The 27,282-nt window shown below is 42.6% G+C and overlaps 2 protein-coding genes and 1 long non-coding RNA gene across 9 annotated transcripts in view; 2 read left to right on the top strand and 1 right to left on the bottom strand.

The window, feature by feature from the left end:
- The window catches only part of PDCD1LG2 (programmed cell death 1 ligand 2), a 100,522-nt gene extending 88,600 nt beyond the window's left edge, over window positions 1–11,922 (top strand). Inside the window, exon 8 of one of the 3 annotated variants that reach the window (XM_045468029.1) lies at window positions 11,377–11,922. The gene's annotated coding sequence lies outside the window, so the exon portion shown is untranslated. Of the gene's footprint in view, window positions 1–9,967; window positions 10,276–11,376 lie in introns of those variants that run through there. The other 2 variants (XM_045468025.1, XM_045468027.1) reach the window with 2 other exon arrangements.
- Window positions 11,923–18,677: 6,755 nt separating this feature from the next.
- LOC123593047 lies at window positions 18,678–20,084 on the bottom strand. Its single transcript, XR_006710086.1, has 2 exons — window positions 19,802–20,084; window positions 18,678–18,949 (listed from the first exon to the last, which is right to left on the bottom strand). It is a non-coding gene; the product is annotated as an uncharacterized LOC123593047 (long non-coding RNA).
- Window positions 20,085–20,177: 93 nt separating this feature from the next.
- RIC1 (RIC1 homolog, RAB6A GEF complex partner 1) overlaps window positions 20,178–27,282 on the top strand; it is a 175,251-nt gene continuing 168,146 nt past the window's right edge. For 4 of the 5 annotated variants that reach the window (XR_006710081.1, XR_006710080.1, XR_006710079.1 and 1 more), the window contains exon 1: window positions 20,261–20,622. Coding sequence is in view for 2 of the 5 variants with exons in the window: in XM_045468543.1 (XP_045324499.1) it covers window positions 20,479–20,622 (144 nt within the window). In the remaining 3 variants the exon portion in view is untranslated. Of the gene's footprint in view, window positions 20,623–27,282 lie in introns of all 5 variants that reach the window. The other variant, XM_045468544.1, reaches the window with a different exon arrangement.

Here is a 27,282-nt window from a genome sequence, read left to right as displayed (position 1 = left end):
CATATATAAAGAACTCCCTCTGTATATCAATAATTAAACATCCCACAATGCCACAGAACATGGGTAAAAGTCATGGGTCGTCATTTTGCCGAAGAGGAAACATAGGGAATAGAAATATAAAATTATATTCTCCACCCTCACTAATAATCCCATAAATGTTAATTAAGATGACAGTCAGAAACCATATTATACTCTCCAGATGGGCTAAAATTAAGAAATACTACTCCACAAAGTCATTGCGAAGACTTGTATCAAGGGCAGCTCCTAAGCAATGCCGGTGTGAGTATATAAATTGGCACAAATGCTCTAAAATGGAACTTGGCATTGTCTCATAAAGTCGAACATTCGAATACCCAACAATCCAGCGATATATACTCTTAGGTACCTACCGTAGGGGAATTCTTGCCCAAGTGCACCAGGAGGCACAGACCTGAGTGTCGGCAGTGGCACTTTTTGTAACAGTAAAAAATAAGAACAAAAACATTCTAACCCAAATGTATCAGTCCAGGTTTGTTCAAACCAGCTGAGCCACTATAGAAAGAAACACTGTAATGGGTTTATCAGAGGGATTTGATTGTATGCAGTATAAAAGCTGGTTGCACTGTCTATGCGAGGCTGTCACTCTGTGTTTCTTGCTGGAGCTAAAATCCCTGGAATGGGTAGTGGGGATGTGAGCGGGGGAAGCCAGGACAAACTGGAAGCCCCAAGGACGCACCGGAATCTGCATTCGTCTCTCACCACTTCCACACCGTTAGTGTGTTCGTCACGGAGTTAAACACGCACCTGACCCAAGAGTTGGAGAACCTGAAGCAGGTCCTAAAGGAGTGGGAGAGGCTATGGGTCTGCACAGACCTCCTCAGTGTAGAAATATGGCTGCTTCTTCACCTGCACCTTTTGTTTTGGGCGCGCGATGTCTCTTGTCTTTTCACGTGACACGTCTAAGAGGCTTAGAGAAGTGAAGTGACTTGTAACCGAGAAACCCATATATACATATATATACATTTATTTAATTCCGGTATATACATACGTTATATTAGTTTTAGATGTACAATATAGTGATTCAGCAATTCTATACATTACTCAGTGTTCATCACGATAATTGTACTCCTTTTTTAAAAAGTTTATTTAGGGGCGCCTGGGTGGCTCCGTCGGTTAAGCATCCGACTTCAGCTCAGGTCATGATCTCATAGTCAGTGAGTTCCAGCCCTGCGTCGGGCTCTGTGCTGACAGCTCAGAGCCTGGAGCCTGCTTCAGATTCTGTGTCTCCCTCTCTCTCTGCCCCTCCGCTGCTCCTGCTCTGTCTCTCTCTGTCTCAAAAATAAATTTAAAAAAAAAAGTTAAAAAAATAATAAAAAGTTTATTTGTTTTGCGGTGGGGGGAAGGATAGAGAGAGAGGAAGAAAGAGAAAGAATCCCAAGCACACTCCATGCTATCAGCACAGAGCCCCACACGGGGCTCAAACTCCTGAACTGCAAGATCATGACCTAAAGTAAAATCAAGAGTTGGACACTTAACCAACTGAGCCACCCAGACACCCCATGATAATTCTACTTTTAATCCCCATCACCTATTTCACCCATCCCCTTACCCACCTCCCCACTGGCAACCATCAGTTCTCTACAGTTAAGAATCTGTTTTTTGGTTTGTCTCTTTTGTTTGTTTGTTTGTTGTTTGTTTCACAAATTCCACATGAGTGAAATCATGTGATATTTGTCTTTCTCTGACTGACTTCACTTCGTTTTATACTCTGTAGCTCCATCCATGTTGTTGCAAATGGCCAGATTCCATTCTTTTTATGGCTGAGTAATATTCCACTCTATACATATGCCACATCTTCTTTATCCATTCATCAGTCCATGGATACTCGGGTTGCTTCCATAATTTGGTTGTAAATAATACTTCAGTAAACATAGGGGTGCATATATCTTTCTGAATTAGTGTTTTGTATTCTTTGGATAAATACCCAACAGTTGAATTACCGGATCAGATGGGAATTCTGTTTGTAATTTTTTAAGGTTTGTGTTAATGTTTATTCATTTACTTTTTTAAAAGAGAGAGAGAGAGAGCAAGCAGGGGAGGGGCAGAGAGAGAGAGAAGGAGAGAGAGAATCCCAAGCAGGCGCTGCAACTGATGTGGGGCTTCAGCTCACGAACTGTGAGATCATGACCTGAGCTGAAATCAAGAGTCGTATGCTTAATCGGCTGAGCCACCCAGGTCCCCCTATTTGTAATTTTTTAAAGAAACCTCCATACTATTTTCTACAGTGGCTACACCAGTTAGCATTCCCATTAACAGGGCAAGAGGGTTCCCCTTTCACCACCTCCTCGCCAACACCTGTTTCTTGTGTTGTTGATTTTGGCCATCCTGACAGTTGTAAAGTGATATGTCATTATGGTTTTGATTTGCATTTCCCTGATGATAAGTGATGTTGAACATCTTTTCATGTGTCTCTTGGCCATCTGGATGTCTTCTTTGGAGAAATGTCTGTTCATGTCTTCTGCCCCTTTATCTATCTTGTATTCTGCCTCCTTATCAGATATGTCATTTGTAAATATCTTCTCCCATTCCATAGGCTGCCTTTTATTGTGTTGATGGTTTCCTTTGCTGTGCAGAAGCTTTTTATTTTGGTGTAGCCCCAATGGTTTATTTTTGCTTTTATTTCCCCTGCCTCAGGAGACGTATCTAGAAAAATGTTGATTTTGTCCATGTCAGAGAAATTACTGCCCATGCTGTCTTCCAGGATTTTTATGATTTCAGGTCTCTCACTTAGATCTTTAATTTATTTTGAGTTAACTTTTGTGTATGGTGTATAAAAGAGGCCAGTTTCATTCTTCTGCAAGTAGCTGTCCAGTTTTCCCAACACCATTTGTAGAAGAGGCTTTTTCCCATTGCATATTCTTGACTCTTTTGTTGAAAATCAATTGAACATATAATTGTGGGTTTGATTCTGGGTTCTCTATCCTGTTCCATTGATCTATGTGTCTATTTTTGTGCCAGTACCATACTGTTATGATTACTACAGCTTCGTAGTATGTCTTGAAATCTGGGATTGTGATGCCCTCCAGTTTTGTTCTTCTTTTTCAAGATTGCTTTGGCTATTTGAGATTCTCTTGTGGTTCCATAGAAACTTTAGAATTGTCCGTTTTGTTGTAGTTCTGTGAAAAATGCTGTTGATATTTTAATAGGAATTGCATTAAATCTGTAGGTTGCTTTGGGGAGCACGGACGTTTTAATATTTCTTCTCCCCATCCATGAGCACGGAATATCTTTCCATTTGTTTGTGTCATCTTTGATTTCTTTCATCCATGTTTTATAGTTTTCAGAGTGCAGTCCTTGGTTTATTCCTAGCTATTTTCTTGTTTTTGGTGCAATTATGGATGGGACTGTTAATTTTTTTTCTGCTACTTCATTATTAGTGTATAGAAATGCAACAGATTTCTGTATTTTGATTTTGTATCCTGCAACCTTACTGAATTTGTTTATCAGTTCTAGTAATTTTCTGGAAGCCTATTTTTAAGAAATATCCTTATGCATCTGAAACTCTTTTCTAAAATTTTGTAAATGTTTATTTTTAAGAGAGAGAGAGAGAGAGAGAGAAACAGAGCATGAGCAGGGGAGAGCCAGAGAGAGAGGGAGGCACAGAACCTGAAGCAGGCTCCAGGCTCTGAGCTGTCAGCATAGAGCCTGACGCAGGGCTCAAACCCATGAACTGATCATGACCTGAGCTGAAGTTGGATGCTTAATTGACTGAGCCACCCAGGCATCCCCTGAAACTCTTTCCAAAAGAGTACATGTCAGTGTTTTGGATTGGGGTACATACTATTCCTCCTCTCCAAGGGACATTCCTGACCCATGGACTTGTGCCTCTTGCCTCTGATGATACCATTATGCAGGCTTAGGTCGATTTGCAATAACAGATCTACTTACATAATTATTCACCAAAGGAAATTATTCATTCTACTGCAAATAGATGTGATCTCAGGACTGATTTCCTCCTGGATCTTTATAATATAATCTTAACTAAATCTGAGCGCTGCATCTAAATGTTCATTTTATTTAAATATGAATTACTGGCTTTGAGCTGTGGCCAAGTTCTCAATCCTCTATCCAAATCTGGCATCATATTATCCATGGTTTCTCTGTGACTACTAACCTAAGGGGAACAAAAACACTCTTTGGTGGAAGAGGATAGTAAATTCCTAACCTTCATTTCTCTCTTCTTAACTACTCATCTAGGAGGCAGTTTAAATCCACCGCTAAAACACAGCATTACAATTCAAATTATTTTGGGGCTCCTGGCTGGCTCAGCCACTGCAGCGTGTGACTCTTGATCTTGGGGTCGCGAGTTCAAGCCCTACATTGGGTGTGGAGCCTACATTAAGAAAAAAAAAAGAATTAAAATTATTTAAGAGAATAAGTCCTTGTCAATGCATTTATTGTGGGCGATAGTAATAAAACAGAGTTCCAGTACTGGGGGAGTGTTTGGATAATCTCAAGAATATTACAGCAATGTATAATTTGATGCAAATTTTTCTTCCTCTGTCTTTAAAATCATTGGGCTGAGAGTAATTAATTAGAGTTGAATGCAACTTTATATTAGGTGTTTTGCCATGGTTTTATATTTTGAATAACAGATATTTTATTTTATAATTAATGTAGTTTTAAACAGGGCCATTCCCATATGCTTCTACACATGTTTACAAACATATATATATATATATATATATATATATATATACACATATATATGTTTATTTTTGCGAGAGACAGAGAGACAGAGCGCAAGTGGGGGATGGGCAGACAGAGAGAGAGAGAGAGAGAGAGAGAGAGAGAGAGAGGGAGGGAGACACAGAATCCGAAGCAGGCTCCAGGCTCTGAGCTGTCAGCACAGAGTCCGACGCGGGGCTCTAACTCACAAACTGTGAGATTGTGACCTGAGCTGAAGCTGGGCACTTAACAGACTGAGCCACCCAGGTGCTCCTATATATATATATGTATATATATATATATATATATATATATATATATATATATATTCTTTTTAATACATTTTATGTTCAGGTTTTTGTGTGTGTGTGAAAGAGAGAGAGAGAATGCGCACAAGCGGGCAAGAAGGGAAGGGGTAGAGAGAGAGGGAGAGAGAGAATCCCAAGCAAGTTCAATGCTGTCAGTGCAGAGCCCAATATGGGGCTCGATCGCATGACCTTAAGATCATGACCTGAGTCGAAATCAAGAATCAGACGATCAACCAATTGAGCTGCCCAGGTGCCCCTACAAACACTTATATTTTAATGAAAGGAGACACGAATAACAAATACTTTAGTTTAAATCATTTCAGTGCCTGAAAATCTAGTTTCCTAAAGTGAATTGGAAGGTAATGATTCAAAGTTGCAATTTTTTCTCTGCCAAACGATTTGTCAGTTGAGTTCTCCTGCTGACATTAAAATATAATTTAATTCACCGAAACGTAATTCATAGTCTGCTTTTCTAGGAATGTGTTTTTTACGAAGTGAGATATATTGACACTTCTTTCATTTCTTTTAAGTCACCTCTATTCTTTTTTGGTAATTTATTTTGACTACTGATAAGATAGTTTACAACAGGGACGCCTGCGTGGCTCAGTGGGTTAAGTGTCTGACCTTGGCTCAGGTCACGATCTCCCGGTTCATGAGTTCGAGCCCTGCTTCCAGCTCACTGCTGTCAGCACAGAACCCCCTTCAGATCGTCTGTCCCCCTCTATCTCTGCCTCTCCCCCGCTCACGTTCCCTCTCTCTCAAAAATAAATAAACACTTTTTAAAAAAGATAGTTTATAATAAAATGCCCCACAACCCACATATTTATAAATCTACCTATTGGGTTATATTCTGATATGGTTATTATTCAGAGACCTCGAAAGAAAGACAGGCAAACCTCCTTTTGCAAAGAGGAAAACACTACCAATCAACTGAGCTGAGATAATTTCACATACAGACAATAATAGGCTGCTTTGACCTTTTCCTTCTTTTACTCCTTTTTTTTTTTTTAAGTTTATTTATTTATTTTGAGAAAGACAGACAGAGGCGGTGCGAGTGGGAGGGGCAGAGGGATAGAAAGAGAATCCCAAGCAGGCTCATACTGCCAGCGCAGAGCCCGATGGGGGGCTTGAACCCACAAAACACTGAGATCAAGACCTGAGCTGAAACGAAGAGTCAGATGCTTCGCGGACTGAGCCACCCAAGTGCCCCTCCCTTTACTCTTTTGGGTCTAGACCTGAGGGGTTAAGGTGTCTGGATATGTGCCCCTGGCCTGTGGGTACCTGACACAAACTGGGTTTTCGGGGAAGCAGACTCTGAGACAGACATTAGGGTACAGGAAGTTTATTGGGAAGTGCTCTTGGAATCAAACCAGCTGGCTGCTCTGGCTTAGGCCCGTATTAGGGGAGAGAACAATGCCTTCCCCCCCAGGCCAAGGGGAAGATGAATCTGGAGGGTGTACAGCCCAGCTGTTCTCCACATCAACATTCTCCTTCCAGCGCCAACTTTGGAAGAAATGTTTTTTTCTAATTAAGGCAGGCAATACTTTTTTAAATCAAGGATCTGTAAATACTCATTGCGGAACACTTTTTGAGATTTGAAATTTCAATTATAATCGTCATGATCAATGAGCGATTTAGAATAATACAGCATTGTACTGAAAGGAGCTTGCTAGATATTTATTTCAGTGTCTTAAGAATTAAAAAATTAGTGTTTTCTGCCTTTTAGAAAATGTAAATTTTTTTTCCTCAAAATTTGCTTTTGTTGTTGTCTTTACGTGGCCTCCTAGGGCTCTCCTTGGCCTTCTACACCTGTTCTTGCTGTCAGTTAGGTGGAGATGTTTAGCAAGAAAGAAAAATCTGAGCGGGACCCACCCAGCTTTTATATCCTGCATGGCTGAACTTTAATGAAAGTTTGAGCTTTTCCAAAAGTCTGGTCTCCGCTGACTGGGGAGGAAAAACAGTTGGAAAAAAAAAAAATGCTTTGAGCATGTGAACCATGTAATTTCATTTGAACTAAGGAATTCCAAAAATACTTGCTTATTGAAAGGGCAGTTATGTTTTTGTGTTGGAACTTGTTTTGGAGAATAAGAAATACCAGCTCTTCCCTCCCTTACTTTTTCTCATAAACATAAAAAAAAAAAAAATTAGAGACTGGGTGTCTGGGTAGGAAAATAGTGCAGAGAGTGTAAGGTGGACCGCAAAAGAGACCTTGCTTGGGACATCTATCCACTCTTCTGTGACCTATTGAGCCCCCTCAGCTTGAAACCACCCTCTCCCCACTCTGATGGTAATTCAGGGCTCCATCTGGCCACGTCTCCAAGATTACAGTAGTTGGAGTGATACCCAGACATTTTGTCCGTTCTTCTCACTGATGCCAATGTAAAGGCTGTGCCAGGAGAGAGACAGAAACTTCTGGGTCCCTGCTGGGCAACCCGGTCAAACAGAACATTTTTAAAAGATTTTTTTAATGTTTACTTTTATACTATTAAAAACTATTGTTAATGTTGATTTATTTTTGAGAGAGAGAGAGAGAGGGAGAGAGAGGGAGAGAAAATGAACAGGGGAGAGGCAGAGAGAGAGGGAGACAGAGGATCCAAAGCAGGTTCCACGCTGTCAGTGCAGAGCCCCGTGTGGGGCTCAAACTCACGAACTATGAGACCCTGACCTGAGCCTAAGTCAGACCCTTAACCGGGTGAGTCACGCAGGTGCCCGAAGCAGAACATTTTTAGGTCGTGTCTGACAATTGATCTCCGTGAGGCGATCAGGTGTTAATAAAAATATTCACAACTAGCATTTGGGGGAATATGTACTATTGTCAATCACAATATTGGGGGCTTTTACACGAGTGACACAATTCAATCCCTACAACACTCTTTTGTGGAGTTTTGAAGTTTAGAGAGGTTAAGAACCCAGATTTTGGGGGCACCTGGGTGGCTCAGTCGGTTAAGTCTCTGACTGCAGTTCAGGTCACGATCTCGCGATTCGTGGGTTCGAGCCCTGCATTGGACTCTGTGCTGACAGCTCAAAGCCTGAGCCTGGTTTATATTCTGTGTCTACCTCTCTCTCTGCCCCTCCCACGCTCACATTTTCTCTCTCTCTCTCTCTCTCTCTCTCAAAAATAAACATTCAAAAAATTAAAAACAAAAACAAAAAAAGAATCAGATTTTGAAACCAATCAGTCTGTCTCCAGAGCCTTTGTTCCTTTTCCCTCATCTGCGAGCCCTGGCTTTTGACAATGGGTTTCACTGTGCTTGATTAGAATCTTAGGCACCAGTGTAGCAGATGCTGTTGGTGCTCTGACCTTGGGGCTTCAGCCACCGCCAGCAGGTGCACCACCTTGCAATGGCTTTTTCTAGTGGCCAGAGATCCAACCATGAGCGTGGAAGCCCAGTGTATGGAGACCTAACACCTCCCAGGAGCAGCCCCTCTCCGATGACCGATAAGAGTTGGTGTATAACTCTCTCGCTCCCTCACTTCCCAGGTAGAATACCTCAGAGGCACGGGTCCCACACTGGTTCCCAGAATTCCTCAGAGGGACTAAGCACCTGTTACCCATGGTGCCAACAAGCTTGGAAACACTCCTTTTGTTGGCCGTCTTCCCTACCATGTCTTACTTTCCCTGCTGGAATTTCCCGACATCACCACCCAAACTATTTGTGTGTGTATTTATGTCTCAGAGTCAGCTTCTGGGGGAACCAACACGAAGACAAAGAATAAAGGTGAGTCTATGAAGGAAGAGAACCCAGGTAGAAAAGGTGCTGCATTGTTGGAAGGAGAAAGGTGACAGTGTCTTTGCGAGACAGAGAGGAAGACTTTGGAGGATTACTGGACGTTGACACACTGGATGGTTGCTTGACTGCTCAGTTGGGTGGACCTCCTTTCAGAAGTTCTCTTTTGCTTCATTCTTTCTTACCTTATATTTGTCCAAAGTGTAATGAAAACTCAGAGAATCCAAGAAATGCTATTATTGATAACTGGAATAATAAAACAAGATAGAAATGCCCACATGTTCGAAAAGAATGCTGAGGATGTAATCATAGGAAACGAATAAGGAAATTGTTAGTACGCTTTCATGATGAAGAAGCTTAGAAATGTCCATTTTTTAAAAATGTATGTATTTATTTTGAGGGGGGGAGGGGCAGGGAGAGAGGGGAAAGAGAATCCCAAGTAACCTCTGTGCTGTCAGCGCAGAGCCCAACGAGGGCTCGAGCCCATGAACCGTGAGATCATGACCTGAGCTGAAATCAAAAGTCCAACAACTCAGCCCCAAGACTGAGCCACCCTGGTAACCCAGAAATGTCCAGTATTTTTATCAAGTCTATAGATTAGGAGAATGAGGATGAGATAGTCAACATTGTAATAACGTTGTTTGGTGACCGATGGGGAGTATACTCATCATGGTGAGTGTAGTATAATGTACAGAATTGTTGAATCACTGCATTGTACGCCTGAAACTAATATAACATTGTATGTCAACTATACCTCAGTTATACAATGTTTTTAATAGAGGATGATTAAGCCTTAAGTAAATGTTTCTTCTAGTGAATACTTTAGCCACAAGAGGGAACTATGTGAGCAAAAATTGGATATTTTGAGATAATCTCTAGAGGACCTCAGCACCCATGCCCATCCCTGGAGTCTTGAAGCATCCCAATATGTCTGCCACATTTTAGCCAAATAGTGTTTTGCCCATAGACCTAGGCTGCAGAGCTGAATAACTCCTCTCTGCCTTTTAAGAGACATTAACAGGTAAACTGGTTTTTATCCACCACATCATGGGAAGAGGTGGCCTTTGCAGCAAAGTGTGCACAGGCAATGGCCAACTTCCTTTCCTAATCCATACACTAGGCTCATCTACCGATCTACGCCCCTGTGTTTCCCCCACCTGGTTAGGGTAAAAACATGGAAGGAGCTCTCGCCATCCTTGTCCATTTTCTTCTTTGCTATTGAAGAATCCTGAGATGACCAACAAGGAGGTTGCTTGGGGCCTTGGAAGTGTAGGTGGAGAGGAGTCACTGGAACCCTGTTCTCCCTTCTCAGAGTCCTGCAGAAGGAGATCCTCACATGCTGGGAAGCAGCAGGAAGTGCCACACAAGGCAAGAGCACAGCTACCTTTGGAGGAGAGTAAGACCCCGCAGTGCATTATGCTGGGCATTTTTAGGGAGTGACTTGGGAAGGGAGAGAGACTTCCATTGGTGAATCAAATTTGGAACTGAGGTGGGTGGGTTAATGTTGTTAAAATTCTATCCAGTTATTAAACAGTTAATTCCTGGTTCATGTATTGCCTCTGACATCACACCTGGGTGATGTGATTCCTTCTTCTCTCTCTTCCCTCCACTGCTGATTTTCAAGAGTCCCCACGACCCTTTGGATAAATTCTTGTCTTCATTATTGCTTAAGGTACAAAGGATGCTGTCCTCCAGGTGAACGTGAAAATGCTGATTTCACTCAGTTTCTTAGCAGAGTAATTTTTCTTTCTTTTCTTTTTTTTAAAGTTTATTTATTTATTTTGAGTGGGGGGCAGGGGGAGAGAGAATCCCAAGCAGGCTCCACACTGGCAGCATGCAGCCTGATGTGGGGCTCAAATCTACAAACCGTGAGATCATGACCTGAGCCAAAACCAAGAGTCAAGTGCTCAATTGACTGAGCCACCCAGGTGCCCTAGCAGAATAATTTTTCTGCATGAAGCATTGAGCCAGAAAAAAAATATATTCTTAGGAATTAAAAAAAATTTAATTAGCAAGTCAGCTGAACATAAATTACTACGTGTATCTAGTTAGTGAGAAAATAAGTCTGTGGAAAGAGACAATATAGTGAAACTGATAAGCCCAAGTCTGTGGAAAGAGACAATATAGTGAAATAGATAAGCTCAAGTTTGGCCTCCATTGCTTCCCAAGTCTGTGAACCTTGAGTCTCTCTAGAAGCCTCAGTTTTTTCGTCTGTGAAACAGGGATGCTATCTATCTCATACGATTGTTAAGAGGATAAAAATTAATTAACGCAGAGTGCTTCGAGCAGTCTCTAGCACACAATAAGGGCTGAATAAATAATGGTTACTGTTATTTGTGAGACAGAAGCCATCATTAGGAAGGTCTCCTTTGTTCTAAGGCATGGAGTACTCTGAACTCTTGGTTTCTAGCATTAGAAAAAGTGAAAATCTGAGTAGATAGGTACTATGACTGTCTTCATTCTCTGGATGGGGCACAGTTAAGGGGAGCTCAGTGGGCCAGCAATGGAGCACGAAAGTGAGCGGGATGAGCCACACACTCCATCAGCACGGCGGGCTCGACTCGCTCCTGATGGTTGCTACTGAATGACCTCCGGTCACGCCAACCACAGTCTCCATTTACTTTCAATGTCAGGGTTGCTACGTCCTTCAGACAGCTCTTTCCATCAGGAAATCAAGAAAACTCTGGCTTGCCAGAGGAGGGACTGGAGGAGGGATCGTGCTTCCATCAACCAGGAATCCAGTGTACCTTCTGACTTGTTTCTGTGCGGGAGGACAACGGGCAGGTGCGGTTCGGAAACTCTAGCACATGTATAAAGAGAGTATAAAAGGGGGCACTTTAGCTATTTTACTCCTAATCAACTCTTTGTCAGCCTTATTAAAATGCATGAGAATCACCAGGGTATTTGTTAAAAATGCTAACTCTTGGCCTGGGACTTGGCCAAAGAATCCACATTTAAATTCTCCAGGTGATTTTGATGCAGTCGATGAGCAGACCACACTTTGTGAAAACTGATCTCCTCAATAACAAATGAACATACTTTAAAAAAAAAACCCACTTATTCTTCTGGTTATGAGAGAAAAAAATTAGAAAATGCTTATAATACAAAGGAAAATAGAACCCAGTCATAATGATACTTTCTACAGATGACTATCACAAATACCTGACGGCTGTCCCTCTAAGTTCTCCTTTTAAAAACATGCAGCTGCTCCTCTTTCAAATACTTATAATCAAGTGTATTGAATATTCAGTTTCATAGATATGTTCCTTTTATATTAATTCTTCAATCATTTTATAAATGACTTCTGTGTTTGAAATATGTATAAAATTACTCTATGAAATCCATTTATATTCCTGTTGGGTCTAGAAACTGGACTGGATGCTATTTAAAGCCTACTCTATGATGCCATACTTGTAAGAGTTGTGCCATTCTTTGAGCGTAAGGATTAACCACGTTCAAACTTGATGGAGAATCCAAAACTACATCCTCCAAAATTTCAAAGCTCAAGAGCAAGTCTTCGAGTTTAAGTGCAGACATTCTGATGTGATAATAGTATCAAAGGTAATGATAGCATTTCTTCGGAGATGATGTACAAACGGCCAACAATTACATGAAAGGATGTTCGATATCCCTCATCATCAGAGAAATGCAAGTCAAAACCACAATGAGATGTTACCTCACATCCATGAAAATGGATGGTTTTCCACCTGTGAGAGGCATTTGAAGTAGTCAAATTCACAGAAACAGAAAGTAGAATGGTGCTCATAAGGGGAAGGGGAAAAAGAGAAGTTACAGTTTAATGAATACATTTCACTTTTGCAAGATGAAAACGTTCTGGTGACGTGTTTCGCAATTATGAATGTATTTAAGCTAGTAAACTGCATGCTTCAAAATGGTTACGATGGTAGATTTTATGTTATGTGTTTACCACAATAAAATACAGAAAGATAATAAAAATGACAGTGTTGCCCTTTTATAACATTTTGGACTGTTACAAAACAGTGATATCTTATAGTCAATGGTAAGGTTCAGTTCGATAAAACATCGTCATGGAACCTGCTAATTTCTAGAATCATACTCACTTGGCGTTTATAATTCTTTTTATTTTTAATAGAAAGGAACTTAAAAAAATTTTTTTAATGCTTATCCAAGAGAGAGAAAGAAAGAGAAACAGGGAGAAAGAACAGGGGAGGGGCAGAGAGAGTGAGGGACAGAAGATCTGAAGTGGGCTCTGTGCTGACAGCAGAGAGCCCCATGTGGGGCCTGAACTCACAAACTGTGAGATCATGACCTGAGCTGAAGTCAGACAGATAACTGACTAGCCATCCAGGTGCTCCGGGGTTTATAATTCTTGAAACTGTCAGATTAAACCTAATGGAAAATATAAGAATAATGGATGAGAATAGGCCAGGAGTCAAAATTATTAGACACTAGAATGGTGTGTTACAAGTGGGCATTACATTTGACTTGAATCTCCCTGATAAACATGAAAGATAAAGGGCTACCACAACGAATGTGAATTTTTGCCCAAATTAATGAAGACGTATTTGTCTAAATAGAGAGGGAGAAGGAGAAGGAGAAGGAGAAGGAGAGAGAGACAGAGAGGAGAGAGAGGTCTAATTAGAATTATAGTAAACTCTATTTTCTCACGTTAAACAATGTCTGTTTCCAACTCCTCTTGCTATTTTAATAGAGAATGCACACAGAAAATTCAGCTATGGCATTTTTTATACTGGAAAACTCTTTGAGACATAGTCAAACAGAACAATTGTTATTGTTGGCTAATTTAAGTGAAATTAGGTCTGTCTCCAACAATTTTTTTTAATTTATATATAAAGAAAACACATTTCCCTGAGATCAGGAACATGACAGGGATGTCCACTCTCACCGCTGTTGTTTAACATAGTGTTGGAAGTTCTAGCATCAGCAATCAGACAACAAAAGGAAATCAAAGGCATCAAAATTGGCAAAGATGAAGTCAAGCTTTCACTTTTTGCAGATGACATGATATTATACATGGAAAATCCGATAGACTCCACCAAAAGTCTGCTAGAACTGATACATGAATTCAGCAAAGTTGCAGGATACAAAATCAATGTACAGAAATCAGTTGCATTCTTATACACTAACAATGAAGCACAGAAAGACAAATAAAGAAACTGATCCCATTCACAATTGCACCAAGAAACATAAAATACCTAGGAATAAATCTAACCAAAGATGTAAAAGATCTGTATGCTGAAAACTATAGAAAGCTTATGAAAGTAATTGAAGAAGATATAAAGAAATGGAAAGACATTCCATGCTCATGGATTAGAAGAATAAATATTGTCAAAATGTCAATTCTACCCAAAGCTCTCTACACATTCAATGCAATCCCAATCAAAATTGCACCAGCATTCTTCTCGAAACTAGAACAAGCAATTCTAAACTTCATATGGAACCACAAAAGGCCCCGAATAGCCAAAGTAATTTTGAAGAAGAAGACCAAAGCAGGAGGCATCACAATCCCAGACTTTAGCCTCTACTACAAAGCTGTAATCATCAAGACAGCATGGTATTGGCACAAAAACAGACACATAGACCAATGGAATAGAATAGAAACCCCAGAACTAGACCCACAAACGTATGGCCAACTAATCTTTGACAAAGCACGAAAGAACATCCAATGGAAAAAAGACAGTCTCTAACAAATGGTGCTGGGAGAACTGGACAGCAACATGCAGAAGATTGAAACTAGACCACTCTCTTACACCATTCACAAAAATAAACTCAAAATGGATAAAGGACCTGAATGTGAGACAGGAAACCATCAAAACCCTAGAGGAGAAAGCAGAAAAAGACCTCTCTGACCTCAGCCGTAGCAATCTCTTACTTGACATATCCCCAAAGGCAAGGGAATTAAAAGCAGAAATGAACTACTGGGACGTCATGAAGATAAAAAGCTTCTGCACAGCAAAGGAAACAACCAACAAAACTAAAAGACAACCAACGGAATGGGAAAAGTTATTTGCAAATGACATATCAGACAAAGGGCTAGTATCCAAAATCTATAAAGAGCTCACCAAACTCCACACTCGAAAAACAAATAACCCAGTGAAGAAATGGGCAGAAAACATGAATAGACACTTCTCTAAAGAAGACATCCGGATGGCCAACAGGCACATGAAAAGATGCTCAACGTCGCTCCTCATCAGGGAAATACAAATCAAAACCACACTCAGATATCACGTCACGCCAGTCAGAGTGGCCAAAATGAACAAATCAGGAGACTATAGATGCTGGAGAGGATGTGGAGAAATGGGAACCCTCTTGCACTGTTGGTGGGAATGCAAATTGGTGCAGCCGCTCTGGAAAACAGTGTGGAGGTTCCTCAAAAAATTAAAAATAGACCTACCCTATGACCCAGCAATAGCACTGCTAGGAATTTACCCAAGGGATACAGGAGTACTGATGCATAGGGGCACTTGTACCCCAATGTTTAGAGCAGCACTCTCAACAATAGCCAAATTATGGAAAGAGCCTAAATGTCCATCAACTGATGAATGGATAAAGAAATTGTGGTTTATATACGCAATGGAGTACTATGTGGCAATGAGAAAGAATGAAATATGGCCCTTTGTAGCAATGTGGATGGAACTGGAGAGTGTGATGCTAAGTGAAATAAGCCATACACAGAAAGACAGATACCATATGGTTTCACTCTTATGTGGATTCTGAGAAACTTAACAGAAACCCATGGGGGAGGGGAAGGAAAAAAAAAAAAAAAAAAAGAGGTTAGAGTGGGAGAGAGCCAAAGCATAAGAGACTCTTAAAAACTGAGAACAAACTGAGGGTTGATGGGGGGGTGGGAGGGAGGGGAGGGTGGGTGATGGGTATTGAGGAGGGCACCTTTTGGGATGAGCACTGGGTGTTGTATGGAAACCAATTTGACAATAAATTTCATATATTGAAAAAAAAAAAAAAAGAAAACACAAAGCTAAGAACACGAATAGTGGCTCTCTTCCCATTTTGCTGGATTAGGAAACATAGGCTCTCTCTCTTTATTTTCTAGTTTGTGTTCATGCTTCAGCCCAGACTTGTTTACAACCACGAAGGCCTTTTAATAATAAGCCATCCTGCCTTTATGGTAAATGAAATGATTCCAAGTAATAGTCAACACTGTTGGGAGGATAGGGGACAAAGTAGACTGGTTAGTCACGTGACCAAAGTTACTGAGATGCTCTTTTTAATTTAAATGTTTATACTTTTTATGACTGCAAATTTCATCTGTATGGAAAAGGAGAGCAAACACCTCAGTGAGTTCCCAGTTACCCATCACTTAGTTTCAAAGATGATTGGCTCACGGCCAACCTTGTTTCATGTATATTTGCACCTTCTCCACTCACCCCCAGGCTACTGAGAAGCCAACTCCTGACACCATTATCATTTCTGCTCAGATACTCATTACCAATCTTCCGAACAGGATAAGTGATAATCAAGAGTCCGGCCCAGAAGCAAATACATCAGCTGTCCATAGTGAAAGCGTAATAAAGGATGAATGTTAAAAGCATATGCAGGAGTCAGCAACTAAAGCAATATCGTCTTCAGTGAACATTTGCGTAGGCTCTCATAGAGGTCACCAAACATGGGGAGCGGTGCATTCACAACCCCAATCCAGTCCTGGTGCTGTGCCATCGTCACAAAGTCTGTGAATGTGAGCAGTACACAGGGCCTTTCGTCCTGACCCTCTTGCTAGTCTCAGGACTGCACCTGAGGTGCCACTACATTGCTCCCTTTGATCCGCCAGCATTTCAGGCCCTACTGAAAGCTGGACATTGAGGGCCATTGTCCATCATTAGCAATGTAAACTGTTTCACACTTTTTTTTCTCACTACAAAAGTCACATGTTCATGAGAGACAATGTAGAAAATACCAAAAAAGCCCAAAAGAAAACATAAGTAGCACCTGTAATCAGGGGTAAACACCAATGTTTTAGTGCAGGTCTTCATTTTTTTTTTCCTTTGGCCCACATACGCTCCCTCCCACCCCCACCCCGATGAACATGGGATATTTTACATTCTGTCTTAATTTGCTTTCATTACTGGATAATATATACCAAACATACTTCTATATGATTAAATATTCTTACCACACTTTTTTTTTTATTTTTACAAAATATTCCATTCTAAGAGAGAACTGTGATTAATGTCTTTTTGGGGACACTAAGTGACACCTTTGTGGGGTACCTTCTTAAAGCTAAACTCTATACATACCAGTGTTTATTTCCTTGGAAAGTAAGCATTGGATAGAAATAGTTGGGGGCAAGAGTGTGCATAATTTAAGGATCTTTCCATTTTTTTTAATTAAAAAAAATTTTTTTTTATTAACTTATTTTGAGACAGAAAGAGAGCAGTTTTTTTATTAACTTATTTTGAGACAGAAAGAGAGCTCTCTGCTGAGAGCGCAGAGCCTGATGCAGGGCTCGAATCCATGAATCGCTAGATTGTGACCTGAGTTGAAATCAAGAGTCAGATGATTTACCGACTGAGTCACGCAGGTGCCCCAAGATCTCTCCATTTTTAAATGTAATTCCAACTACACTTAATTTTTTTAAAGTTTATTTATTTTGAGAAAGATACAGAAAGCAAGCAGGGGAGGGGCAGAGAGAAAAGGAGACAGAATCCCAGGCAGGCTCCACACTGTCCGTGCAGAGCCTGGTGCAGGGCTTGAACCCACAAGCCATGAGAGCACGCCTTGAGCCAAAATCGAGAGTTGGACACTTACCAACTAAGCCACCCAAGTGCCCACCAACTATACTTTAGAAAAACTGCACCACATTATAGTCCCAACAGTTTATAAATGTACTTCTGTTTCTGTGCACCCTTACCCACATTATTTCTTGCAATAAAAACAAATGTTTGAAAACATGCACCTGTTAATTTTCCTTTATCAGCTTAGTCTTCACTCAGAATACAGTTCAGTAAGTTTGACTGGAGAGCGATGTTGGTAGGCTACAAGAAGGAAGATCCATGGCATGGAATTGCTTGTGTATTTTACAAAGTAAACTTAGAATATGATATTTGAAAGTTGAAAAATCCAGCCCATAAGGTTTCTATCACGATGTGGAACTCTCATGTAAGGGACTGTGGAGAGTCAGACATATCACCCCACCCTCCAGCTCCTCACTGCCTTCAACCACTAGCACGATTCAATTCAATCCGGTCTCAAGATTGAGTGGGTCTGCAGAAGGAAGGGTTCTTGTCAGGTCATGTGACTTTGGGATCCTCCACCAGTCTGGTCCTGTTTCCTCACTTAGAAAGTAAGAATAAACATCACACCAGTATTACCCACCTTGAAGATTTGCTGTGGAACTAAATCAAGTCATATATTTGAAAATGTTCTGTAAACCTTAAATACTACAGAAGAGTGTAGCGAGGGAATTAGATTCTAAAGTTAGCAAGTAAAGTTAAAACCGAGTGCACTCTCTGCCTGTGTCAAAAATAAACATTAAAAAATTAAAAAAAAAAGGGGGGGCTGTGTGGGTGCCTCGGTCCGTTAAGTGTCGGACTTCAGCTCAGGTCATGATCTCATGGTTGGTGGGTTTGAGCCCCATGTCGGACTCTGTGATGACAGCTCAGAGCCTGGGGCCTGTTTCAGATTCTGTGTGTGTGTGTGTGTCTGCCCCTCTCCCACTCACGCTCTGACTCTGTCTCTCTGAAAAATAAATAAACATTAAAAACTTTAAAAAAACAGAGTGCAAGAAAATTACTTGGAAGTTGGTGCTCTCACTTAGAAGGCACAGAACAAAGACCTCTGAAGGGGAGCTAGGACGAATACATTCTCAGTAAAATTGCCCGTGTAACTGCTGCACTGTAACCTATTTTCATTTTCTCTCTTTCTCTGCCAAGTGCATAACCGAATACAAGTCAGATGAAAGTATGACACAACTGTATTATTCTTCTACAGTTTTATTTTGGGAAGTCAAGAAACTTCTCTGGGTCTCTTTGTCCAATGGTGTAGTTCGGCTGGATCAGGGTTTCATCCAATTTTCATTTGACACATATATTCAGAGTTTACTATTCCTGGTGTGTGCCAGGCTGCTGTGCCTGGACGTGGGGGTGGGGGGGACGCCAGGAAGGAGACACAGTCTGACCACAAGAGGCCAGTGAGAGGTGCGGCAGTTTCAACTGTGATTTGAGGAATGCTGGGTTCTTTGATCACCTTCTGGGGAATGCAGTGAATGTTTAAAAAAATTATGTAAAAGTTACGTATTTTGTTATGAATACCAGCTACAATGCTACATCTGATACGCATTAAGTTACTTTGTTTCCTCCTTTGCTGTTTGTTAGTTTTTCATGCAACATTTGTTTTAAACCTGGGTTAACTTATTTTTTTAATTTAAAAAATGTGGAAAAATGAAAAGTGAACAAAAGGGGCAGACAATGAGAAGTCTTTTATTTTGGATCCCCCCACCCTTCGCCTTCTCTACACACACTCCATCCCCATTGACGCCGTCCTCCTATTCAGAGGTAACCACTGGGTCAGTGCTCAAAAAGAAACAGTTGTTAAGGTGATCCCTGGGGTCCAAAAGTTAAACATCCAACTAGAGAGACTCTAAGGCCCGTCCCAGATCTAAAATTATGTCCAATTCTTTTATGGCATGTACTCTACCGAAGGGTGCAAAAAAAGAGACAGCCTTGCCTCGTCTAACATTGTGGTTGGTAAAGGGATAGATGAATACAAATTGAATTCTTAATTACACGCTAGGTTTGGAAACGCGAAGGAAAGAGGACGTGGCTCAGAAACTTTCAAGGCGGGTGGTTTATTCACGGATCGAATAAAGGCCCCCTCTAGGCTGTAAACCCCATGAGGGCAGGAACTCCACCGCCAGCTTTCACTGCAGAGCCTGGCACGCAACAGCGGCTCACTAGGCCAAGGACCCCACGGCCCAGCACGGGGAACGGTTGGGGTGGGTGGGCTGGCCAGCAGGGAAGGTCACGTGACGATCGCTCCCCTGCAAATCTCCCCCCACCTTTTCCCCGAGTTGCAGCGCCAGGCCGGGCCCACAAGCCTCACCAATCCGCGAAGGGAGTCAAATCTGGCTTGAGGCCGGGCGAGAGGCGTGTCCCGCGATTCGAGTCACCCCGCAACTGGGTGTCGCCCAGTTCGGCCCACTTTCCCCTGAGTCTCAGGCGGTAGTCCCGCCCACCCGGCCCCAACAACGTGGTGCACTTTGCAAGTGGGAGGTGCAGAGGGGCCAGAAGGGGGCAAAGGCGCATGCGTGTTGACGCAGCGCGGCGGCCGCTCGCGAAGATAGGGGCGGAGCTTCAGAAAGAAGAGCGACGGCGGGGCGGGGGAAGTAGGGAGAAGTCTCCAAGGCGCGTGCGCGCGGCAAGCCTTCCCCGGCCCGACCCACGCGGCGCGGCGTGGTGACGCCCGTGCGGCCCGAGGAAGGGGTGGGGCCGGGCCGGGGCGGGCCTCCGCGCTCCTCCCGCCCCCTCTCCATCCCGACTCTCCCTCCCCCTACCTCCCCCACACTGGGCCCCGTCAGCCCAAGGGTTCCTTCGTCGCTTAGCTTCGCGTCGGCCCGGCCCGGCCCGGCCAGCGGGCAGATGCTCCGAGCTGCCGCTGCCGACGCCGCCGACCCGGCCGGTGGCGGTGTGGGAGGCGGGCGTCCGGCCCCGGGCCGCTGAGTGTGACGGACGGGGCCGGGGGCCGCCGGGCGCCGCGGCGTCGGCGGCTCCGCGCGGACCATGTATTTCCTGAGCGGCTGGCCCAAGAGGCTGCTGTGCCCTCTGGGGAGCCCGGCCGAGGCGCCTATCCACGTTCAGTCCGACCCCCAGAGGACTTTCTTCGCCGTGCTGGCCCCGGTCCGCCTCAGCATCTGGTACAGCCGCGTAAGTAGAGCCGCCCGCCGCCTCTCGCCGCTCCCTCCCCGGCGTCCCGGCGCGGTCCCGCCCTCAACTTCCACCCGGCGTCCCGCGCCCCTGCCCCTCGGCGCCGGACCCGCGGGCCCGTTCGGCCGGGGCTCGGGGGGCAGAGGCGGCAGCGGCGGCGGCGGCGGCCGCTGAAAATCCGTGCGCCTCCCCGCGTCGGACCGGCGGCCGCGCGCCGCGCAGACCCCGCGCGCTCCCTTGGCCGAGCCCGGACTTGCCCTCCGCTCCCTTCCCCCATTCCCCGAGGAGCAAATTTGTTTAAACTTTCCGCAAATAGCAGTCTGGGCGCCGTGCGCTCCCAGCCCGCCCCTGCTTTCAAGGCCGTGGTTCTGGAGTTAGGGAGAGCCTGTTGGGCTTCACCCAGTGCCAGACTTGGCAGGCCTGTGAGAACTTTCTTCGAGCAACCGCAGCCAGGATTCCTTCGTTTTTGACCGAAGGTCTGCTCGTCCCGCGCGTCGCTTCACCCCAGCATCTCCTCCCCGCCTCGCTGCTGCCCGGGACTCTCGGTAGAGAATTGCAGGGGGAGGTTGGCAGGAGCGGAAGTTGAACTCCGATGTGTCCGCGCTGCGCCCGGGCATTTAACACCTGGAAGTCATGAGGTTTGGGAAAAGCATGAAACTGAGTTCTGTGTGTGCTTTCTGCGAGCCCTGTTGTTGTTGTTGTTTTTTTTTCCTCGTTCTCGTGTCACTACTGAGTAGGTAAGAGAAAAGAACTTCACCGAACTTAAGTGGGGGGTGGGCTACTCCCTTTTTTCCGCCAACGCTGCTCTTAGGTCAGGCTCTAAAAGCTACAGAAGGGAAAAAAAGAATGTTTGTTGGTGGTGGTTTGTCCCCCAAAGAAGGCAGTACTTACCGACGCCAGAGTGCAGTTTTTGTCTTTTGATAGCTGACTTGACCGCGTGGACATAGGTTATGACCTTGGTTGTATTAGATCCGTGTGGCGTTACTGGCTTCAGTTAAGTTAGTTAAAACCCTCAGCTGTCTGGCTGGCCGTGTGAATACTTGAAAAGTCCTGTCTACTCTCACAGCCCTGGTGAAAGTGATGATGGGACTTAGGTGTTTCTGGTAGCTTCTTTATAGGACTGTCATAGGTTGTAAGGCGAAACTGTTCGCCGTTGAGTTTGGGCCGATGTACGTTGTAAGTAAATATCAAAACCAAAGAGGCGGTTATGTAACCGGCAGCGTGACTCTTCTGTCTGGTGCTTGATGTCCTTTTTGAATATGGGCATTGTATATCATTGGGTGTTTAAATGAGATGCTACCTCACAGTGTGTCTGCCAGTGGAATAATTTTTATTTGCTTGTGTGTATATAATCATCTTGAAAGTTCATGCAGAAGAAATAATTAGAACTTGAATTTTAACCCGTCTTCCGAATTTGGAATGAATTTCACCTTGATGGAACAGCCTCAAATTTAACTGTCCCTGAAAGGGTACACAAGTTTAGACCGTACCAAACTTACTACGAGGGACGAATGGACCCGAAGCCTGCAGGTTACTTCATTGCTGTGTGAAAGAAACAAAAATGTGCGTCAGTTTTCTTAGGGATATTAAGAACATCTGTTAGGGCGCCTGAGTGGCTGGTCAGTTGAGCGTCGGACTTCGGCTCAGGTCATGATCTCGCCGTTGGTGAGCCCCACGTCTTGCTCTCTTCTGTCAGCACAGAGACCCCTTCAGCTCCTCTGTCCCCCACTCTTTGCCTCTCCCCCGCTTGTGCTCTCTCAAACATAAAGAAAAAAAGAAAAATAGTACCTGCTTTTTTTGCCTTTGGAGTTAGACACTATGTGAAATAGGCAGTCCTGGAATTTAAAGCTGCTAGTGACTCCTACCTTTAAACTTCCATCCTACACTTAGCTGCTTTCTTACCGAAGTCCTGGGGTCACTACCAGTAACATCCCGTGTGTGGGGTGAGGGCATATGAGGTGAAATGAGATGCCTTAGTGGAGGCTGCATGTTACTGTAGGTCCAGGAATGGTTAATCTTGGTCTCTGGCTTCAGCTTCATCACTTGAAGGATCTAGTATTGGATCAGATGCTCTGAAGGTCTGTGATTAGATGGCTGGGTTGATGGGGAGCCGGTGCCAGACCTGCTTTCAGTCTCCTCCTCTTGGAATGTGCCTTTTTTCACTGTCTGAAAGCTTTTTTTTTTTTTTTTTTTTGCTTTGTTTTTTTAATTTCTAAACTTACTGAAACTATGTAAGTTAAAATCAATTTAGGTTAACAAATTTCTTTTAAAAGTGAAAACACCTCTAGCTAAATTGAGGAACTATCAGTACTCAATTTAGAATGAATTGGTTTAAAATGTTTGCATGAGGGGCACCAGAGTGGCTCAATCAGTTAGGCTTCCGACTTCGGCCCAGGTCATGATCTCATCACAGTTGTGAGTTCGAGCCCTGTGTCGGGCTCTGTGCTGACAGCTCGGAGCCTGGAGCTTGCTTCTTATTCTCTGTCTCTCCCCCCCCCCCCCCCCCCCCCCCATCTATCTCTCTGCTCATGCTCTGTCTCTCTTTCTCTCAAGAGTAAATAAACATTGAAAAAATTAAAAAAAAGTAAAACGTGTGCTTGAAAACACAAAAGCTTTGATATTGGAAAGCTCCTGTACATACACGTAACTTTAGAGAATAAAGTGAACACTGAAGATGGAAATGGGGGGTTGAGGTCTTAAAAGCTGCTTGAGGGCATTTGAGATAGGGAGACATGCACACAGAGATCAGGATATATAACATGATTTGCTTATTTGAAGTTTTGTTAGGCCTCTCTTAGTCACTTAGGAGGGATGCATTTTTGAAAAGAGAAAACTAGCCTGTGGAAAGTATCTGTGCATTTAAAAGCCTAAGCTCTGTGTGCGTGTTTAATGTCCAAAAAGAATTGCTCTGTTTAAAATACTGTTTAGTCATGAGACTATGGAAACATTAAACAAAATTCCTAAGAATAACTTGTGTACGTTTTATGGGTCTTCTAGTGAACTTTTTTGTACCTGCTGTAGTTACTATTGTGTACTCTAAGCGTCTGTTTGTAGTGTCAGTGTTAGCCAGACCTCTTTAAAATTCTTTCCTAACTCCAAATTGAAATAAGTGCTGTTTGGTTGTTTATGAACAAAAGACTTTCTTCAAATACTCGCTTTGCTTTTTTATTTCATTTTTAGTGTGAAGGTATAACTCGTTTCATTGTAGCATGTTGATACAAATTTGTTTTCTCTACTTTGTGATTCTACTTAGGAGTTCTAAAAACTGCTCAAGAGTTTGCAACAGGGGTCATCCATAGATTTTGCAACCCAAAAAAGGGTGCTCAAAAAAAGAGTTTAGTACGTATGTGTTAGGTTGGGGTGGCAGAGGTATGATCGATGGAGCAGTTGACGATGTATTTCTGCTAAGGGCATTGAGAAAGGACTAGTTTCGGGGCGCCTGGATGGCTCAGTCGGCCGAGCGTCTGGCTTCGGCTCAGGTCATGATCTCACGGTTTGTGAGTTCGAGCACCGCGTCGGGCTCTGTGCTGACAGCTCGGAGCCTGGAGCCTGTTTCAGATTCTGTGTCTCTCTCTCTCTGCTCCTCCCCTGCTCATGCTCTCAAAATAAATGCTCTCTCAAAGTAAATAAATAAACATGAAAAAAAATTAAAAAAAGAAAAAGGACTAGTTTCAGCTTTGGGATTGAAGCTGCTGTTTAAACCATGTTATGATTTATGACTGACAGGGTGTTTTGTGAGATTGTGTTTTGAACTGTACTAGAGGGCCTAGAATGATTCCTCTAATGCACTGCTTAACTCTGAATACGAAAGTCTACATACGTGAACCACAGAATGATACCTTAGAATGCTGTAATTTTAAGTTAGTTTTATGTCAATTTTGGGGTCATTATTTTATATATGTAAATTACCTTTGGGAGTATTTTTGAACACCTTGTGTGAAAGATAGCATTAATAGGCAGTATAGGAAACGGATGAAGGGGTATGTTATACGTAACAAAACTCTATGCAAAGGCGTTAATATGTTAAATGTGTTAATAAAAATGAAAATTTTGTGATTTATTGCTGTGAAGTTTGCTAAAAAAAAAAAAAAAAGCTGAAATAGATACTTACTTGGCTTATGAAATAAAATGTGTGTCTTTGAGTAACCCTGACTACAACCTTATGTTCTTGTTGGTGTATGCTAATAAGAGAGAACAAGGAGATGTTTAAAGCAGCCAAGTTGTAGGATTAGGTATATGGTTAACTGTGGACCTCAGGAGGGCCATTTAATTTGTACCTATATTTTCCCACTCTCCCATTTTCTACCTTGTCAACTCTGTTCTATCACTGATTGCCTCCAGAGAGCCTTTTTTTTTTTTATTAAAAAAATTTTTTTTTAATTCATTTTTGAGAGAGCTTGTGAGTGGTGGAGAGGCAGAGAGAGGGGGAGAGAGAATCCCAAGCAGGCTCCTCACTGTCAGCACAGAGCCCGATGCCTGGGTTTGATCTCACAAGTGGGATCCTGACCTGAGCCGAAACCAAGAGTCAGACGCTTAACAGACTGAGCCACCCAGGTGCCCCTGGAGAGCCTTTCTCACAAACTCACTGCTTGGAAGTCTTTTAGGGTTCACTGTTGGTTACAGAATGAAGTTCAAACTCTTAGTTTGTTATCAGAGACACTCCCCTCTTAGAATGATCACTTGCCCCATCTCTGCCTATCAGAATATTATCCATCCTTTAGCTTCTATTGAAATTCTGCTTTCTCTGAGTCATTCTTTATTTACCATAACGAGATGTGTTCATTTTTTTGATGAACTAATGTTTGCAAGTTTTTGCACACGTTTTATTTATCCATTTAGATAGTAAGTTTCTGGAGGGCAGAAATGATCTTTTGTACTGTACATAATGCCTGTACAAAGCATATGCTTAATAAGTATTTTTATTTTTTATTTTTTTATTTATTTATTTTTTTTTTTAATTTTTTTTTTTCAATGTTTATTTATTCCTGGGACAGAGAGAGACAGAGCATGAACGGGGTAGGGGCAGAGAGAGAGGGAGACACAGAATCGGAAACAGGCTCCAGGTTCTGAGCCATCAGCCCAAAGCCTGACGCGGGGCTCGAACTCCCGGACCGCGAGATCGTGACCTGGCTGAAGTCGGACGCTCAACCGACTGCGCCACCCAGGCGCCCCGGTATTTTTATTTTTTAAATGTTTACTTATTTGAGAGAGAACTAGTGGGGGAGGAGCAGAGGAAGAGGGAGAGACAATCCCAAGCAGCGTCTTGTCTGTCAGGGCAGAAGCCTGACGCAGGGCTCGAACTCACAAACCATAAGATCATGACCTGGGCTGAAATCAAGAGTTGGACACTTAACCGACTGAGCCACCCAGGTGCCCCTAATAAGTATTTTGAAACTAAGTTGATGAATTTAGGGTATCCTATGCATAGCACAGAATGTTTTAAAGGTTTAATAAGTGGAAGATTTGAAAATGTTGACATGTAGTTTAAAAAAAAATGGTAGTATTAAATTACAAGTTAAATTTAGAAAAAGTTATTTTAGATAGGGTTATTTAGGTGAAAGTGAATTAAATACTTTATTATACACAGTTTGGTTATATTAGAAAAGTAGTACTTGTTATTCACAGTAGCCAAGATATGAAAACAACCTAAGTCAACCTAAGTGTCTGTCAGTGGATGAATGGATAAAGAAGATGTGATATATATACACAATGGAATGTTACTCAGCCACCAGAAAGAAAGATAATCTTGCCATTTGCAACAACATGGATGGACCTTGAAGGCATTGTCCTAAGTAAAATAAGTTAACCAAGGGCAGATACTGTATGATGGCACTTACGTATGGAATCTGAAAAAGCTGAATGCATAGAAAGAAACAGACTGGAATGGTGGTTACCAGAGGTTAGGAGGTGTGGAAAAAGGGGAGTTGTTCAAAGAGTGCAAACTTCCAGAAGTCAGGTGAATACGTTCTGGGGATTTAATGTAATGACAGTAGTTCGTGATACTGTATTATATACCTGAAAGTTGCTGAGATAGTGGATCTTCAGTGTTCTCACTATGAGAAAAGTGCTAACTATGTGATGCAGGTGTTGGCTAACACTACGGTGGTAATCATTTTGTGAGATATAAGTGTATCAAACAGCCTGTACATCTTAAACTCATGCAGTGTTGTAGGTCAGTTATATCTCAGTAAAGCTAGGGGAAAAAGAAAGAAGTGGTATGTGGTAAAGGGTCCTCTGTAGTTTACCAAAACGTAAACTATTGTGCGGTCTCATAACCAATTGAACTGGTTCCCAGTCTGTGTTTATATTGGAAGTGACCTGTGGAAAGGAAAGTCCCATAAAACAGTAGTATAAACATTTAAATAAGGACATTTCACCCATCTTCGGATGCTTGTTAAGCATTGATTTGATGCATGTGACAGGGAAACATTCATTCTGAGTTTGAGGACTAGGTGCTTTACATCATAGGAAGCAGCGTTTCTTGAATTTAGGTCCTTCACATGCCTAATTCATGATTTTTGCCCTGTCCTTATAGTACTTCTCCAATCTAACTTTTGAACTTGAAATTCTCTTTTAAAGTAATTTATATCTTTACTATAAATGGAAAGCCAGCACCACTTAGATAAATACAGTGTTACTGTATGAGGGAATAGAATGAAA

This window comes from Leopardus geoffroyi, chromosome D4, assembly GCF_018350155.1.
Source record: "Leopardus geoffroyi isolate Oge1 chromosome D4, O.geoffroyi_Oge1_pat1.0, whole genome shotgun sequence".
NCBI classification, from domain to species: domain Eukaryota; kingdom Metazoa; phylum Chordata; class Mammalia; order Carnivora; family Felidae; genus Leopardus; species Leopardus geoffroyi.
The sequence above is the reverse complement of the archived record's forward strand: the minus strand, read 5'-3'. Positions and strand labels throughout refer to the sequence as shown.